Source organism: Nuphar pumila, chromosome 3 (genome assembly GCF_984573655.1).
Source record: "Nuphar pumila chromosome 3, dmNupPumi1.hap1.1, whole genome shotgun sequence".
Classification (NCBI taxonomy): domain Eukaryota; kingdom Viridiplantae; phylum Streptophyta; class Magnoliopsida; order Nymphaeales; family Nymphaeaceae; genus Nuphar; species Nuphar pumila.
In genome coordinates, this window is record NC_143251.1 from 12,123,056 (window position 1) to 12,139,404 (window position 16,349).

The 16,349-nt window shown below is 36.2% G+C and overlaps 1 protein-coding gene across 1 annotated transcript in view; it reads right to left on the reverse strand.

The window, feature by feature from the left end:
* Window positions 1-222: 222 nt before the first annotated feature.
* The window catches only part of LOC149841981 (uncharacterized), a 34,758-nt gene continuing 18,631 nt past the window's right edge, over window positions 223-16,349 (reverse strand). The window contains exons 10-11 of the mRNA XM_089998817.1: window positions 767-881; window positions 223-692 (exon numbers count right to left, since the gene is read on the reverse strand). Coding sequence (XP_089854943.1) covers window positions 519-692; window positions 767-881 — 289 coding nt within the window. The 3' untranslated portion in view covers window positions 223-518. The remainder of the gene's footprint in view (window positions 693-766; window positions 882-16,349) is intronic.

Below are 16,349 nucleotides of genomic sequence, written 5' to 3' on the forward strand. Positions count from 1 at the left end.
TGGGAAAGGTAACCCAGTCAAGCTACATGCACCCAATCAAGATCCCTTAAATTAGGAAGATGGTGCAAGAGTTTAAATCATATCTCATGTCTACGTCCTTTTAGCCAATCGGCAGATTCTGATTCTTAATTTTTCTTTACATCTCCATTGACTGAATGATAGCTCCGATCATCTGATGACGTTAAGATTTATCTTAGGACCTACATATCAAATATTGGCGAATTTTTAAAAATATCAAGATTTTATCAATAGTATATTTCGGCTCACTGTCAGCTTACTGGTGAAAATTTTCCATAGTTTTACAGACTTTTTGCATTAAAGATGTAGTATTCACATCCTGTTACGGCAAATCAAGATGGTTTGATGCACTACATGCCATTTGAATGCCATAGTTTGCTAAATTATATAGCTGTCTACGTTTCTAGTGCATATTTATAATTACATTAGAGATGGGCAATCACATAGAAGAGCACGGCTTGATCATGGATACAGATGAGCGTTACCTTGGCCAAGAGATTTTATTGTTCAAAAAAGTCTGCCCCATCCTCTACGTCATCAGTTTTGATGCTTCCAGATTGAGCCATGAGAATTCTGTACACCCTCTTTGAGCACATCTCGCCAACCCTCCTATCTTCATTGCCCAGAAAACCCTCAGTCATCAAGTCTTTAAGCAAGTACTCTTTCTCATGTACCTGCCCATAGCGCACAATCAGAAAACAAATTTATAATCGAATCTAATAAAGCATTTATCTGGTCAGACACTCACTGATTTACAAGGATCCATGTACACATTGAGGAGAGACCTCATCGTCGGGTACTTCTTCCATATTGCAACAGCAAACCTTGGTTGAACTTTTGGGATGGCAGTCAGGGCCTTTAACCTGAAAGTATGAATATTGTCAAAGCATATTTTGTGCTCTCCACTTATCTAAGGTATTCAGCATGCAATAACAACGTTAGAATTATCGAGTACCACTAGCAAGAAGAAACATGCACCCAAGAAAATGCATCGCTTTCTGTGTTCACAAATGTAGCTAGAGCATTAGACACAAGATCAACGAAAATACCAAATGGATAGACAGATTTTCCAAACCGATATTGAACTCATTCTTCAAAGAAAACATAAACTCAATCATCAAATATAGAAATAAACAAATGAATTCACGGATAACATCAAATTTGAATGCACTAACCAAGATACTTTTGCACAGGGCAGGCACGTGTATGCAACGCACATGATGAAAACAGACAAAGGAAGGAGCCCTATTAAAGTTGACAATCAAGGGGAGCCAAAGGATTGCAATTTCTCTGATAAATGTCGCTTTAACAGATTACTGGTATTGAAACAATGACAGCACAAATTTGAAGCTTATCAACAAGCTTAAGAGAAACCAGGTTTGATAGAAGAACTAAAAAAGGAAACAAATCACAAGAATCGCATGCATCCGAGTCTTTTGCACATCTTTATGGAACCATGTGCGGTGTAATAATAAAGGGTTAACTAGTCAGTTGCACTGGAATCAAGGAAATCCAAAGTCGTCAGAAATAAGAGAAACAGAGCCCCGCATTTGCCTTCTGGTGCACAACCTAGAAAACAGGTGACAGATATAATCTTCCATGCAATCCATAAGAAGTTACCAGTAGTGGAAAACACTAACTCAATTTTAAGATGCATAAACATTGATTTATATATCTCAGTTGACTAAGATAAACTACTGTTGACCTTAAAAGTAACAAGTTTTCCAACCACAATCTATTTACAGCAGTGGGAAGATCCTCAAGACACATGCTATAATGCTGGCGGCCATCAGACAATAGAAAACTCAGAGAAGTCAAAAGGAACAAAGGATGGATGAGCTGTCAATAAATGCCAAGCAGCTCAAGTTTGAATAACAAAAATTTATCCTCCTTGAGCCAGCATTCATTGTTCCTCTTGCTTAGTACCATGTTTAGTCTTGTTCCGGAACAAATTCACATAATTTCTATCGTTCGAGCTAAGGTTTATCAAAAGTTCCAAAGTATCAGAGAAGCTGGCAGAAGATGATTAAAACTTTGGGGAATGGGTACAGTTTGCAATTGGTGAAAAATATTGTCAAACAGTAGAAGACCTGATTAAAGGTGGTCCAGAGCTGTTGTTTGTTCTACAAGGCAAAAAAAATAATAAAGAAACATGTGATAAATATCACGTCTGAAGCAGTCAACAATAGAAGTTTTTCAGAGAAGGAATGCAATATTTTCTTTAGAACTCTTTTAGAGCTCCACCCAAGATACCGACATACAATCATGGAAGTATCAAGTATCAATAAGAAATCCAACATGGATTTCTGAAGAAACCACGCCTCATAGTCTTTAATAGCAGATGAGTTGGGAGAAAATGTAAGCATGCAGTCTTCTATAGAAGTAAATGGAAAATGCAATATACACTAGATTAATTAAAAACAAGAGTTTAACCATGCCAAAGTATATTTCCAGGACAACAATAGGCTGGATCAAAGTCAGATATCCAACCCAACAACTAAACCGGTTTATGGTGCATAAGGACCAAAAAACATGGCATCTTTTTTAAAACGATTTGAACCAAGGCTGCAGCTGTGGAATGTTTATGATACAGATACAGTTGCTCAAGGTCAAATATCATCCCAATAGCCAAAGAATGATTGAAATTCGGACTGCCAGTCCCACAGTCAGACCTGGAGTAAGATCTTGCGTTACAACTTTCCTCAATCCTCATTTCTTAAAAGGCAGTGACTTATATAAAATGTGTGTAAAGTGAGACTTGAACATGGAATATAGGATCCCTAGGAAAAACTTCAACTGCTTTTTCACCATTAGTGACCCTGCATTTCCCACTCCCATCTTGACATCAAACATCACGCATATGGTCATTAAATTCAATAAGTTGATATTGAAGCAAAATATCATGGTCTTATAAAACTTACATTGTTTTGTGAAGAAAACTAGTCAATTGACTGTCCCAGTGACATAAACAGTACAAATTAGGGATTAAACACCACTAAAACACGTATGCACCTAGTTAAAATCTACACATGAACCAACTAAAACTCAAAAGCTAGGAACCAAAAACTAAGACCATTGCCATCTCATAATAAGCATGAGCCTGAATAGATCAAACGAAATAAGGGACCCCAAAGGAAACCAGGTTCCTTCTAGATGCTAAAATGTATATATAGATAGATAGATAGATAGATAGATATATTCATTTTGTATGTAAACTGAAATACCTATCAGGGGTATTTCAGTCTTTTTTCTTTGATGTAATAGGCGCAGTCTAGTATGGACTGCACTTTCTTTTTTATCTTTTTATTCTTTTTTTTTTTTAGTCAAAGGATTGTTGGGGCAGTCCAACAGCTAGCTGGACTGCCTCCCATGACCTCTCTTTTGTGCCCCTTCTTCTCTCTTTTGTGCTTATATATAGGGGACTTCCCCTTTGTAATCTTAATGCTTTTCTTAAGCATTCTACTCAATAAAGATGATATTTTTTATGTTCTTGTGTTACTGTTTTGACTTTTTGAAGTCTTGTATATGCACCTTAGTGCTTTTGTTTTGTTCTTTATTGGACTTGTAATAGTGCTTGAATACTTTGTATTTGTTTTAACGCATATTTTATTACATGGTATCAGAGCCAATAAATTTTTCTCAGTATTTTTTGCCTTTTTGGGGTCTTGAGATTCTTTGGTTCGAGTTCGTGCTTCGTGAAAGAATCGTGATTGATATATGACTTGGATTCCAAGGAGATCTTGACCCGACATGTATCTTAAATCTTTATTTTCACTTGAGTTGTCTATCTCATTCATTATGCATGAGAAAGCACTCATTTTTCTTATCTTTGAAAATTTATTTATTATTTTTTTCAAAACTAAATTTTTAAATGCTTTTCAAATTTATTTTTGGATTTATTTTTTAAATATTTTATAAGGTTCATAATATTTATTAGGTCTTATGAATATATGTATGTTTTTATAAGATCTAGTTTGAATCTTAGGTTTTGGAACTCTTTTACTTAACGTGTACGTGTATGACCTAGTATTCTTGTGCATGCGTTTTTGGCACATAGATGCATTATTTGAGCACTTCATGGTTATAAATGTCAAAACATGTTCTTATGTATGACTTCAAATTAATTGTGTTTTTTGTTATATTGGACTTTATTTTGTTTTTTTAATATTGCTAAATATTTTTAAATGATTTGAAATATTTTTTTAAATGGCTTTATATGTCATTTACAAGTATAATTTTATGAGTTTTTGCTTAACTTGTGTTTGAATTTCTGTTTTTTTTTCTCTTTGATGCACTTTGATGTGAAACCTAGAATATTTTATGTAAATGCATTTTGTGTGCATTTTTTCATCAATAAAGAATATATTTTTTATGTTTTGAGTGTTCTTGATTAACCCTTAAGTGGCTTTTGTGTTTAGACCTCTTTGAGGATTTGCTTTGTGCCTCTCGTATGAGGTGTGTGGAGGCTTTTTAAGTATATTTTTTAAATTTATTAAAAATATTTATGTTATTCTGTGTTCTCTTATTCGCCCTTGGGATTGTGCCCATTTGTGAGGTAGTTTTATTGCACTTGAATGGTTTATGCCTTGTGATTGTGATATTTCTTACTCACGGTTCCTTAGTGAACGTTATCTTACGTGTTTTTACATTGTGTTACCTCACATGAGTTTTAAGTATTATGCTTTTTTTGCATACTTGGTATTAATAAAATTTGTGGTTTTTGAAAACCTTCCTTGTGTTTGCCCTTTGTGGGTTTTATAAGTGTACCCTTCGTGGTTCACTCTTGTGCTTGTCCATTTTATATTGGTGGACCTTCATGTTAGACTCTCATTGATGAACATTTTATCTTGTCGTATGATTGCATTTATTGCATGTTTTATTAAACTTGTTTGAGAATTCCACTTGATTGAAAACGTTTTGTCAAATCGGTTTTTGTTCTTGGAATGTGTCTTTCAAGGATTTCCTATTTGCCTCTTTACATGGCTTTGTTAATTCATCACTCTTCTTTCAATACATCCATTATTATTTGTTTGGCCTTATCAAGGTGAGTTGTATGCACTTATGTATTGTGGAACCAGAGTTAGTTGTTGAAGTGAGTTGTGTGGGCATCTTTGTTGTCAATGTTTTCTTGCTCTGTCGGACTAACCTCTAGTTCTATGAGTGTATTATTTTTTTGTACACCTCGATGTTGTGGAGACAAAGTTAGATGTTGATGTGAGTTATGTGTATACCTTTATCTTCTTGTCAGTTTAGATTGCCAAGTGTATGGATGTCGCATTGGCACTTGTCTTAGCTCTGACTGACAATTGATTGACCTCTGGTTCTATGCATGAGTTGTATTACTCAATTGTTTATTTGGCCTTTATTGTTTATTAGATACTCGTATCAATTTTTTTTAGTGATGGCTCTATTGTTATTTGCTTGGGACCATTTTTTGATCCTTATGGATTAAATCTTATATTATTGAAAAATTTATTGCTTTTATTTGAATATTGTTTTCAAATCTTCTTACTTATTGACATCAGTTTCTCTTCATTACAGTACATTTGTCTTTCTTTCTTTTTCCACTCTTCCCTCTTGTTTAAGTAATTTTTTTGTTGGATAAGAGATTTTTATTTCTCAGTTTTACAACAATGGTTGTGGTGAGTTATGTGCACCAATTGTAGTTGATGTTACTGTTTGCAGTTTTTCTATCATTTGTGAAGTGGGGGATATGCACCTCTTGCGGTTGTAGCTAATTTGCATTGTCAGATAACCAATATTGTTGGTGCATGGTCACTGGTATGATTATTGTTGACACTTGTGTTTGATCTCTTGTCCTATGCATTGCTACACTTGAATTTTAAGGATTTTGAGTTGAAGGTCAAAGAGGTGATTGCTTGTAGTGAGCAAATTGGTGTTGAGATTTGCAAATATCATTCATTTTGTTACGTGAGATTTTAAAATCTCTCCATAAAATTTCTAAACTTTGACTACTCGTTTGACTACAAGAGACCAAATGGGTAGGTGAGAAAGCAAAAATGATAGAACCTTGGGGATATAAGATTTGGTATACAGGAATAAATAAGAATAGGAATGAAGTAGGGATTGTTATTAGTCATGAATTTATAGATAATGTAGTTGAGGTCTGTAGGAAGGGTGATAGGATTTTACTTATTAAATTAGTGTTAGGTACGGATATTATTAGTATTTATACACCTCAAGTAGGTTTAGATGATTCCATTAAGCGTCAATTTTGGGAGGATTTAGATAGAGTAGTACAAGGGATATCTTATGGAGAAAAGCTTTTCATCGATGGTGACCTTAATGGACATGTAGGCATTAATAGTGATGGATTTGAGAGTATCCATGGAGGCTATGGTATAGGAGAAAGAAACGAAAGTGGAGAAAGGATTTTAGATTTTGGTTTGTCCTATGATATGATCTTATCAAACACTTGGTTTAGGAAGAGGGAGTCTCACCTAGTAACATTTAAAAGTAGGGTTAATACGAGTCAGATAGATTTTTTCCTACTTAGAAAGAGAGATAGGGGTTGGTGCATCGATTATAAGGTTATACCGGAAGAAAGTATAGCTACACAACATAGAGTCTTAATTTTAGATTTTAGAATTAGAAAATGGCGCAAAAAGGAATAGACGTAGGATAGATCCTAGAGTTAAGTGGTGGGCACTGAAAGGAGCTAAACAAGGAATGTTTGTAGAGCAGGTAGTTAAGGAAGTTGATTGGTGTCTCGAAGAGGATTCAGAACAGGGTTACCGGAAGCGCCTAGCTAAAAGGGGAAGCGCGCTTCCCCGAAGCGCGCTTCGGAAGCGCGGAACGTCGCGCTTCCGAAGCGTGGGGGGAAGCGTCCCCCTTTTTTGGGAAGCGTGTTTCCCTTTAATGGGGGACGCGTTTCCCTTTAATGGGGGACGCGCTTCCCTTTAATGGGAAGCGCGCTTCCCATCACGCTTCCCCCACGCTTCCCCTGTTTTTTTTTAAATTTTTTGTATTTTTTATTTTTTATTTTTATTTTTTTCGCTTCCCCCTCGCTTCCGAGACGCTTCCTAGGTCGCTTCCGAGACGCTTCCTAGGTCGCTTCCGAGACACTTCCCGAATCGCTCCTAAGTGGTCCCACGCTTCCCCGCTTCCTAAAATTTTGAAAGTGCCTCGCTTCCCGCTCCCGCTTCCCGTATCGCTTCCCGCTCCCGCTTCCTCAACTGGCAACCATGATTCAGAATCAATGTGGAATAAGATAGCGGGTGGCAAGCGAAAGGTTGCTAAGGAGGTATTGGGTGAGTCTAAAGGTGATGCACCGCTAGGTAAGGATACATCATGATGGAACGGGTATGTCAAATTAGCTATTAAGGTTAAAAGAGAGTGTTATAGAAATCTAAGAGTCGTGATAACGAAAATTTGGAGAAGTATATGATAGCAAAGAAGGAAGCTAAAAAAGTAGTTCGAAACGCGAGGAATAAGGTATATAAGGAGGTTTATGACAAGTTGGATACCAAAGAGGGCGAGAAGGATATGTATAGGCTTGCAAAGATGAGAGATAGGAAATCGAAGGATCTGGGTATGGTTAGATGTATCAAAGATGAAACGCAAAAGGTTTTAGTCAAAGATGAGGAGATTAAGGAGAGATGGAAAGATTATTTTGATAAGCTATTTAATTGAAGTCATGCTCAGGATCTTGGAGACTTCTTCATTCCTTTTCATGAGATGAATTGTGACTTCATGCGTAAGATTCAAAAGAAAGAAATTGCAGAGGCTTTAAAGAAAATGAAATCAAGAAAGGCAGTTGGCACAGATGGTATACCTATCGAGGCTTGGAAATGCTTGGGGGAGAAAGGTTTAAAATGGTTGACAAATCTTTTTAACAAAATTTTGGCGGACAAAGAAGATGCCTAATGAGTGGAGGAAGAGTACTTTGGTGCCTCTATATAAGAATAAGGGTGATATACAAGATTGCACAAACTATCGTGGCATAAAACTCATGAGTCATACTATGAAACTTTGGGAGAGGGTGATTGAGTATAGGTTGAAGAAGGTTGTCATGATATCGGAGAATCAATTTAGTTTTATGCCTGAAAGATCAACTATGGAAGCTATACATCTTCTTAGACAACTTATTAAGAGATATAGAGAGAGGAACAAAGATTTGCATATGGTTTTTATTGATTTGGAGAAGACATATGATAAAGTACCTAGGGATGTTCTCTGGTGGACAACGATGAAGAAAGGTGTTTCTCTCAAGTACATTAGTATAATTAAAGATATGTATGAAGGAATAGTAACCAATGTCCGCACTTGTAGAGGGGTGACAACCAATTTTCCTATAACAGTTGGATTACATCAAGGATCTGCATTAAGCCCTTTCTTATTTGCTATAGTGATGGATGAGCTTACGAAATCAATTCAAGAAAATGTGTTGTGGTGTATGTTGTTTGCTGATGATATTGTTTTGATTGATGAGTCTAGAGCTGGGATTAATGCTAAGTTAGAATTATGGAGACAGACATTGGAAGCAAGAGGTTTTAAGTTTAGTAAGAGTAAGACAAAATATATGAAATGTCGGTTTAGTAAGCAACGAAGTAGTGATGGGAGTGTAGTGAAGCTTGGTGAGCAAGAAATACCGGTGGATGACTGTTTCAAATATTTGGGATCTATCATTCAAAAGTATGGAGAAATTGATGGAGATGTAAATCATAGGATAAAGATTGGGTGGATGAAATGGAAAAGTGCAACTGGAGTGTTGTGCGATCGTAGAATGCCATTGCGGTTGAAGGAAAAGTTTTATAAGACGACAATTAGGCCCGCTTTACTGTATGGTACGAAAGGTTGGGCTGCCAAGAGACATCATATTCAAAAAATGAGTGTAGCCGAGATGCGTATGCTTAGATGGATGTGTGGAAATACAATAAAAGATAAGATTCGAAACGAGGAGATACGTAAGAAGGTAGGTGTTGCATCCATTGAAAATAATATGAGAGAGAATCGTTTGCAGTGGTTGGAACATATTCGGCGAAGGCCTAATGATGCTCCAGTTAGAAGGATGGAGAAATGGGAAAATATATTAGTTAAAAGAGGTCAGGGTAGGCCTAAGAAGACTTGGATGGAGATGATATGAAAGGATATGAATGTTTTGAACCTCACCGAGGACATGGCATTGGATAGAAATGATTGGAGGAGAAGGATTCATGTGGAAGACCCAGAATGATTTTTTTTTTTGGTTCATATCGCCGACCCCAATTGTTTTGGGATGAAAGCGTAGTTGTTGTTGTTGACTACTCGTTTGCCCTTGTATGAAAAATGTTTATTCATTAAAAAAATTACATTCATTGTTATGTGCATTGAATATGCTTTAATTGCAAGTTGGATATATATGTTGAGGATATTTAGATTTGTTCCATGTTAGTTGCCTTGCGCATTTTGCATGAATTATTTAATTCCTCGATTATTGTAAAGTCCTTTGAGTGCTTACATTTAATGTACATGTTGTCATGAGTGGTGTCTTATTTGAAATGTTTACCCAAGCTTTTGAGACATTATTGTGAAAATCTCTACAAAAAGATATTGTGTGTAACACCACAATACAAGAAATACAAAGAGTGCACAAAGGAGAACACTCACAAGTGCACGGATACACATGCACAAAAGCATGAAACAAAATGAACTTCAATTCATAAGTTCCCAAGAGGGGCTTTACAAAAGCATTGATATTGCATATGCTCTCACAAAAAAAGATATGTTTACAAGGGCCACTAAGGCCTATTTATAATGCAAAAAGAAGCCACAAGGTGCAGCTCAATATGACTGTTGGAGCTGCACCCAACGGTCACATTTGTGACTGTTGGGGCAGCTCCAACAGCTATATGGAGTTGTCCCTTTCACAACAGTCAAAAAGAAAAAGTGTAAAAAGAAAAAGGTGTAAAAGGCAAAAGTAAATAAAAAAAAGAAAAAGTAAAAATGTGCCCATTAGGGTGGCTGACACCTATTGAGTAAAAAGACTGAAATACCCCTGATGGGTATTTCAGTTTACAGTTAAAAGAGACATAATATTTTAACACTCCCCCTCAAACTTAAGGTGTCACGACCGAAAGTGTCTTGGTGAAGAAGTCTGTCAGTTGATATTCTGATGTAACATAAGGAAGGTCAATGGTTTTTCTTAAATATTCTTCACGGACATAGTGGCAGTCCATCTCGATATGCTTCGTGCGCTCATGAAATGTGTGATTTTTGGCAATGTAGATTGCACTTTTATTATCACAACATAATTTTGTGGGCCCTTGAACTTGAATATTCATATCTTCCAACAAGTTGCGAATCCAAACAATCTCCATGGTAGTAGATGTCATGGCTCTATACTCAGCTTCGGTGGATGAAAGCGATACTTTTTGTTGCTTCTTGCATCTCCAAGAGATTAATGATTCACCTAAAAAAATACATAAACCAGTGGTGGAGTGACGGTTATTTGTGTCACCTCCCCAATCAAAGTCAGTATAAACAATTAAACTTAATTCAAACGTAGAAGATAGAAATACTCCCTTGTTTACTGTACCCTTTATGTATCTGATGATACGAAGGATGGCGCTCATATGGACTATAGTAGGTGCATGTTGAAATTGACTAGCAACATGTATTGCACGAGAAATATCAGGCCTGGTAATGCTGAGATACGTTAGGGATCCAACCAGTTGCCGGTAAGGTATGGGATTTTTTAGGAGAATCCCATCATCAATCTTCATCTTTGAATCTACTAATTCAAGAGTTTCGCAGACCTTGTCATCTGTGATTCCTGATCTATCAAGAATCTCACAAGCAAATTTAGTTTGAGACAAAAAATAGCCTCTCTGAGAATAGGCAACCTCAATTCCAAAAAAATATGTCAGAAATCCTAAGTCTGGCATTTCAAATCTTGAAGTCAAAATAGATTTAATGCTCTTGATTCCTTTGATATCATCACCTGTTATTAACATATCATCAACATATAACAATAATATAACAATCCCTACATCAGATTTCTTAACAAACAATGCAGTGTCAGTATAGCATGAAGTGAAACCATTTTCAGTCATTACATTGTTAAACCTATCGTGCCAAGCCTTGAGTGTTTGTTTCAGTCCATAAAGAGCTTTACGAGAACGAAGACCTTTATTTTTAGGGATTTCCATACCAGGTGGAGCATCCATGTAAACTTCTTCATTAAGATCTCTATTTAAAAAGGCATTTTTGACATCCATTTGGTAAATATTCCATTTTCGAATTGAAGCAATGGTGATAAGACATCTGACAGTAACCATACGAACTACTGGAGCAAATGTCTCTTCATAGTCAATCTCATATTCTTGACTGTACCCTTTACCTACAAGACGAGCCTTATACCTTTCAAGAGAACCATCACTCTTAGTCTTGACCTTGAACACCCATCGACATCCTATAGTTTTCTTGCCATTGGGAAGAGATTGAAATTCCCAAGTGTTAGCTTTCTTAAGAGCTTTGAGTTCACTCTTCATGGCTTCTCTCCGTTCAGTACATTTTTGGCTTCTCCAAAAATTTTTGGTTCAAAATAAGAGTGAATGGCACTCAAACAAGCTCGATATTTAGGAGAGAAAGAATCAAAAGATACGAATCTAGAGGGAGTCCTTCTAGTTCTTTCAGTTCTCCTAGGATGAGAATCATGAGTGGAAATAGTCGCACTAGGTTCACTATATAGTTCAATAGCACTCCTAAAGGTGCTTCTATCTCTATGAGAATAAGTGATGGGTTCTCTAGATACATTTTCTTCTTGAGGGGTAGAAGAGTTAGAGTTATTGTTGATCACAACCATTTCATTTTCACTATTATATGTTGATTCATCATCACTAGAGATATCATCATCCTTAGATAAAAGGTAAAAAAGAAAGGAGTAATCAGCATTTTCTAAATGAGATTCATTTTTTTCAAAACCACTATCATTTTCCAAAAAAGTTACATTCCTTGAAACATATAATTTATCATTCTTAGAGTCATAACATCGAAAACCTTTTTGAGTTTCCGAATAGCCAAGGAAAGCACAAGGAATGGCTTTTGATGAGAGTTTATCATTTTTATCGGTAAGAACAAAGCACTTACAACCAAACACTCTCAACCTATTATAATCGGGTTCTTTTTCATATAGAATCTCAAAGGGAGAAATTTTATCTAAATTTTTGGATGGAAGTCGGTTGATAAGATAGACGGAAGCAAGAGCCGCTTCGGCCCAAAAATTTTTAGGAATATTTTGGGAAATGAGAAGGGTTCTAGTGGTTTCAATGATATGCCTATGCTTTCTTTCGGCCAAACCATTTTGTTGTGGGGTCTTAGGAGACGATCTTTGATGGACAATGTCACAATCCTCAAGATATTTCTTAAACTCATTAGAGAGATATTCACCTCCGAAATCGGTCCTAAATATCTTTAAATTACTATTAAATTGATTTTTGATCATCATATGATATGTTTTAAAACATGAAAAAACTTCATGCTTATGTTTGAGAAAATATATCCAACAATATCGTGAGAAATCATCCACAAAAATCACATAGTAAGCAAAACCACCTTTGGATATGACAGGTGTTGGCCCCCAAACATCCGAGTGAATAATTTCAAAAGGTTTAGTACTAAACATAGTTCTTGGTTCAAAAGGTATACTTCTCATTTTTCCAAGAATACAATCATTACAAGAGAAAGTATTTTTACAAAGATCTTTAACAAAATGTAGATAGGATAACTTGGTAATGTTAGGATGACCAAGTCTCTTGTGCCAAACATTTATGTCTTTATATTGGGCCACATTACAAAAGGTGTTTTTAGGAATTTGAAGAAAGTCCACATAGTACAAGTCTCATTTCCTAGAGTCTTCCTCAATCAATCTCCCGAATCGGTGATCCTGTATTAAACATTTATTAGATAAGAATTGAATGTTACACCCAAGGTCCGTGAGTTGAGAAACGGAAAGCAAGTTTAAATTTAATTTTGGTATAAGTCTAATTTTTGGAATAAAGAAGTTTTGGATTTTAAAATTTTCAATTCTCTTAATTTCTAGAGAAGTATCATCCGCGGTCGAAACAAAAGAAGGTGACACATTTTTAGAATACTCAGAAAGAGATGAAATGTTTGGGGTCATATGAAAGGATGCACCCGAATCTAAGAGCCAAGAAGTTTTACCTGGAGGAGAAGAGGTGGATACGGCGGCACCGGAAATAGCTCCCTTTAGAAGAGGTTGAAGAGCCTCCACAATTTGATTGAGAGATAGAGCTTCTTTTGAAGATTCATCTTTGGATGGTATGTAGTTGCCATTGCTAGAAGTTTCTTCCATTTTGGGCAAACCGGTTTGATATGACCCGGTTCTTTGCAAAAGTGACACGAGATTTTGCTATAATCTCTTCTTCCTCCTTGATTACCTTGATTTTGATTCTTAAAATGAGGGGGTCTATATGTTCTTAAATTGTTACCGGGTCTAGAAACGGCATTAACACCATCACATTCTTCTTGATTTGTGGACATTGCAAGCACACTAGGATTTTGCTTGCTAATGCTCATACGGGTTTCCTCTCCACTTAATTTAGTTAAGACATCTTCAAGAGAGGGAGAGGTAAAAGAGGACAGGAGAGAAGATCTTATTTGCTTAAACTCGGGCCTTAGCCCATTCAAAAAATTGAAGAATCGGTCTTCTTCTAATTGCTTATGACGAAGCTCTATGGCTTCTCCACTCCACTTGGGTTCAAGCATGTCAAGCTCATCCCAAATTGAAGAGAGTTCTGCAAAATACTCTCTTATAGACATATCACCTTGAACGAGAGTTAACACTCTCTTTTGAAGATAATACTTATGGGACAAGTCCCTAGAAGTATACATCTTCTCAAGATACTCTCACGCTTGAGAAGCCTTTTTAAACTTTATAATGTTGGCATTAATCCTTGTCTCAACGGAAGAGAAAATCCAAAACAAGATCTTGAAATTCTTCATTTCTCATTCCTCATGTTTCCTACTATATTCCTCAAGAGCATTAGTTCTTTCATCTCCCTCAAGGATTTTGATTTCCCCTTCTTTAACCAAAGTAATTTTAGGCTCTGGTTCCGGAATCGAGCCTTGAATGTAAACCCAAAGCCCTTTCCCTTTGATGTGAGCTTCCATATTTCCGGCCCACACGTGATAATTTGAGCCATTTAGCTTGAAACCAAGAGAAAAATGGGAGTCTTTCTCACCCATTAGAGAGGAAAGAAGAAAGAAAAGAATACATACCACAATAAGATTTTAAATCTTTCTTGTTGTAGTAATCTTCTAAAATATTGAATGAAGAAGAGTTTCCACTCCAATCACCAAAAAGTTGAAGGCAAGTTTTCTGAGGCACTTGATATTGAGAAGAATCACACCAATTTCTTTCTCCAAACAACCTTGCTCTGATACCATGTGAAAATCTCTAAAAAAAGAGATTGTGTGTAACACCACAATACAAGAAATACAAAGAGTGCACAAAGGCACAAAGGAGAACACTCACAAGTGCACGGATACACATGCACAAAAGCATGAAACAAAATGAACTTCAATTCATAAGTTCCCAAGAGGGGCTTTACAAAAGCATTAATATTGCATATACTATCACAAAAAAAGATATGTTTACAAGGGCCACTAAGGCCTATTTATAATGCAAAAAGAAGCCACAGGGTACAGCTCAATATGACTGTTGAGGCAGCTCCAACAGCTATATGGAGTTGTCCCTTTCATAAGGGTCAAAAAGAAAAAGTGTAAAAAGAAAAAGGTGTAAAAGGCAAAAGTAAATAAAAAAAGAAAAAGTAAAAATGTGCCCATTAGGGTGGCTGACACCTATTGAGTAAAAAGACCGAAATACCCCTGATGGGTATTTCAGTTTACAGTTAAAAGAGACATAATATTTTAACAATTATTGCAAAATTGTTTATCTTATTGATATTTTATGTCTAAAATGTATCTTTCTATGCATTTTATTAATGAAAACATTATATTTTTTGTTTGTGACTCTTAGTCTCTTAGTGAGTTGTATATCTTCATTGTGAGAGTGTCGTTGGTTCATAAGTGACCACTTTGCTTTGTATCTCATTGTAGCCTTTAAGACACTCTTGAGTTCCTAATATATGCTTCTTTTTTTGAATTTTAGTAATCAAAATTCTACTATGTTCAGAATTTATGAAAAATATGTTGTTTTTATGGTTATAATTGCCTAAATAAGAAATTCTTAAAAATTTATTTTGAAGTATATTCCTTGTGTTTTCTTTAATAGCTATTGCACCTTTCTTGAATTGTTACTAATGTTTCTAAAATCTTAAAATTATAGCTACTTTGTTTGAAAATTCTACTAAAGTGTTATTCTTGTTCAAAATATATATTTATTTATTTTGAAATTATATAACTATTTGGTTAGGATGTCTTCTTTTGTGTAGTTGGAATCTTTGTTTTTGTTCTCTCGGCAGGTTCTTAAAAATACTATAGGTTGAGAAAGAAATTTTATTTTTGACGAATCATGAAGATGAAGATAGATGATGCAGGCATTTGGTGAAGACTATCAATAAAGACTTGGATCCTTCCCGTTCTTTCTTTTTCTATGTCACAGGCATTCGGCCAGACAGGTCTTGCACCCGCGTCGACACGACGTGGGTGCAGGTTCGGCACCCAGTGCGGTCAACCCGACCCTGGGTGCGGTCAATGCACCCAGGGTCATTTTGGTCCATTTTTGAATTTTTTTTTTAAAATTTTTCCCTATGAAATGGGCTGCGGAATTTAAATAAAGTAGATCAAAACTAAATCGTGAAATCCAAAGAGACATACACAGGTATAACCCGTGAATTTCAAGAAAATTGAGGACAGAATCAGATCATGAATTCTCTAAAGTGCATAAAAGTCTCTTTTCCACATACAGACCCTGCTTATACCCATAAAACAGGTTCGACCGTATGTGAAATCCATCGAGACCATGTCAACTTAAAGAACTACACCCCCCCCCCTTCGATCATACCTTTACAATAGACATCTGAAACCCCCAAATCATAGATTTGGGGTTTTCGGATTAGGGTTGACAGAAACCCCCAGCTCACAAGTTTGGGTTTTCTGGCAGCCGAGAACCCGAAAAAAAAACTCGGTGTCGTTCGGGTTAGGGCTTCCCCCGTAACCCACCTCAACATGACCGAACACATTCAATACCCAACAAAAAAATTTACAGAGATCCTACCTGTTCGGGCAAAGAGGAGAGATTGTCGCAGTTGGGGAGGTCGTCGGTGTCGATTGCTCCACCGTCGAGCGAGAAATAGAGAGAGGAGCGAGAGACAAAGGGTAGGAGAAGACAGAGAGAGAGAGAGAGA